This window comes from Lates calcarifer, linkage group LG16_LG22 (assembly GCF_001640805.2).
Source record: "Lates calcarifer isolate ASB-BC8 linkage group LG16_LG22, TLL_Latcal_v3, whole genome shotgun sequence".
Classification (NCBI taxonomy): domain Eukaryota; kingdom Metazoa; phylum Chordata; class Actinopteri; family Centropomidae; genus Lates; species Lates calcarifer.
The window spans coordinates 2,832,957-2,835,314 of NC_066848.1; the positions used below are offsets into that span (position 1 = coordinate 2,832,957).

General features: G+C 42.5%; 1 protein-coding gene across 2 annotated transcripts in view; it reads right to left on the reverse strand.

Moving 5' to 3' along the window:
• The window catches only part of ablim1a (actin binding LIM protein 1a), a 39,471-nt gene that overhangs the window by 36,006 nt on the left and 1,107 nt on the right, over positions 1–2,358 (reverse strand). The window contains exon 1 of one of the 2 annotated variants that reach the window (XM_051076813.1): positions 1,460–1,649. Coding sequence is in view for 1 of the 2 variants with exons in the window: in XM_051076814.1 (XP_050932771.1) it covers positions 1,460–1,472 (13 nt within the window). In the remaining variant the exon portion in view is untranslated. Of the gene's footprint in view, positions 1–1,459; positions 1,650–2,358 lie in introns of those variants that run through there. The other variant, XM_051076814.1, reaches the window with a different exon arrangement.

Genomic DNA, 2,358 nt, shown 5'->3' on the forward strand with positions numbered 1-2,358 from the left:
TAGGTGAATATAATTCCACAATCCAAAAAATTATTATTTACACAAAAATACTTTATTCGCTCTTGTTAAATATTGTGAAATATGCAAAGAACATATGAAATGGGAGTTCTACGACCACAACAGCTGAACAAGTGTTAGCTCAAGATTTCCCATGACAACATGTGTTTGATTGTTACGAACATGCTGGTGTCAATGTGACTGATTTATCAGCAATAATAAATGAATAGCCTCACAGTCATTAAACCAACATAGAGATAATTGGCACTTCACCATCGTACAACGGTAGGGAGTAGGGTAGTTACTTCTCATGAATAATGATTGGCTGTTTGCAGGGGCTTAAGCGTGCTAATCAGATCTATGTACCACAGGGGGGCTGTCAAGCGGTGGGCTCTGAGCTCCATCGATCTCCACCAGCATCCATGGAGGGCAGATACAGCAAGCCACATCAGTGATGGGGCGAGTTCAAAGCCATTTTGCTACACCAGGCTAAGCCATGCAGAGCCTGAAGGGGAGTCACATACAGCTGGAGCTTCTTTAGGTTGATGTTTTACCCAATAACAGAATCAGAACCATCATGACGAATCCAGGTGCAGATTGAATATATTAACCCTGAGGTCATGTTAATATTGTTATTCCACTTTTATCCAGATCTCAATCAGTCAGTCTGATAAAAACATATAGCATGAACAGCTGGAGGCTCTTTATCTCTTCTGCCAGAGAACGCAGTCACCTGACACAAATCCAGGACAGCACAAAAGCCCACCTGATGGGAACAAACCAGGTCTGCCTGCACTGTTTGCAGGTACCAGCTGATCTATACTCCGCTAGAAATTAAAACATCCTGAGGAGGCTGTTGCACCAAATGATAGTAAGCATTTCTGTGGCTTTTTCCCAAAAAAGATGGTACTTTTTGCCACCTCTCCAGCTGAACACTTGACAGAAGTGATCATCAACTCTACTGTATCACAACCACTCAGATAAGAATGCACATCATAAGCAACCAGCCCTCCATCAACAGCCAACATCTTTCATTGAGGCAACAATTAGAGTGTGTACAGCTCTAATTGATATGCATCATCCCTGATTAAAGATAATATCAAATCACAAAAGAAAACAGCAATCAGAGGAGGGTCATTATCCCTGCTGGGATTTTAAAAAGTCTGATCTATTTATAGGTTGCACCAGGCTGCATAGTGTTCATATCAACAAAATAAGTTGTAGGCTGTCTTGAAAGGGCTGCAGCAGTGGAAGCTGTAGTTTCAGCTATGCACCGGTGTAACCTACTTAGAATAACACAGTCATTATCACAGCCTGATCCTCCCGAAAGACGACGCAAATGGGCTCTCTTCTCCATTCCATCCATCCTTGAACCGAGACCCCCCTCCTCCCCCCAAAATTAAGAGACTTTTTTTCTTTTATATGTATTGTTATGAAGGCTTCTGCGGCAAAAGATACTCACCTCTAGCAGACATGCCCGGTAGGTAGAGCCTCTCTCTTTCTTTGCCGAGATTAGCAGGAGGAGATGCCCCGGTGCAGCCTAGAAGGAGGGAAGAAGACCGGTTGACAGCCTGATATTATCTATGCTTTAAGTTTTTGGCTTTCATTTAGTGGGGTTAAACGCAGGGAAACATACAGCCTGCGATTTGAGAGACTGGACTAGGCTGCGCGATGGAGAGAGCACTTTCCAGCGACAGGGCGTGTCCTGGAACAGACAGCATCCCTCTTATTTTCCAACAAGTTTATGTCCATATTTGAACATAATATCACAGAATTACGGAGTTATAAATTAAATCATTCTTGAAATTCCTTGTCAGCAGCTGCTGTCGGGTCACCTGTAAACCTGAAACCGTCTAGCCTACTTTTTGTCTGGGATGACTGTGCTGTTCTGGACGTGGTAGTTGGGCTAAATCATAAAGTTGACAGGCGCTCTGGAGCAATGAACGTTGCTTTTCATTTTTTTAATCCGTCTACTTTTAAGGAAAAAAAATATTTGGCTCATCACGTGAATTCCTCAACTTTTCCCCCCAGAAGCAGTGACTCTTTAAACAATCACAACCTCAACACTATGTGGGGAAACACTGCAGTTTCGGAGAAATAGACCAAATCAGTGCATTGTGTGGGAGAATAATCAGATCATTTTCCAGCTCACTGAAATTTTCCATATAATTTCTATTGCTTGGTTATCGGAATCCAATACTTGCTTTCACATTTGAAGTAGGGCTTATTGATTCTTTTTTCCAAGCTGAAAATATTGATCATCGTCCCCCATTGAGTGTATTGGACGCTGTCTCCATTTGTATGCATCGATCGTTGTCAGTAATTAAAGGCCAGTGTATAGTATTCCTGCGCCCCCTGGTG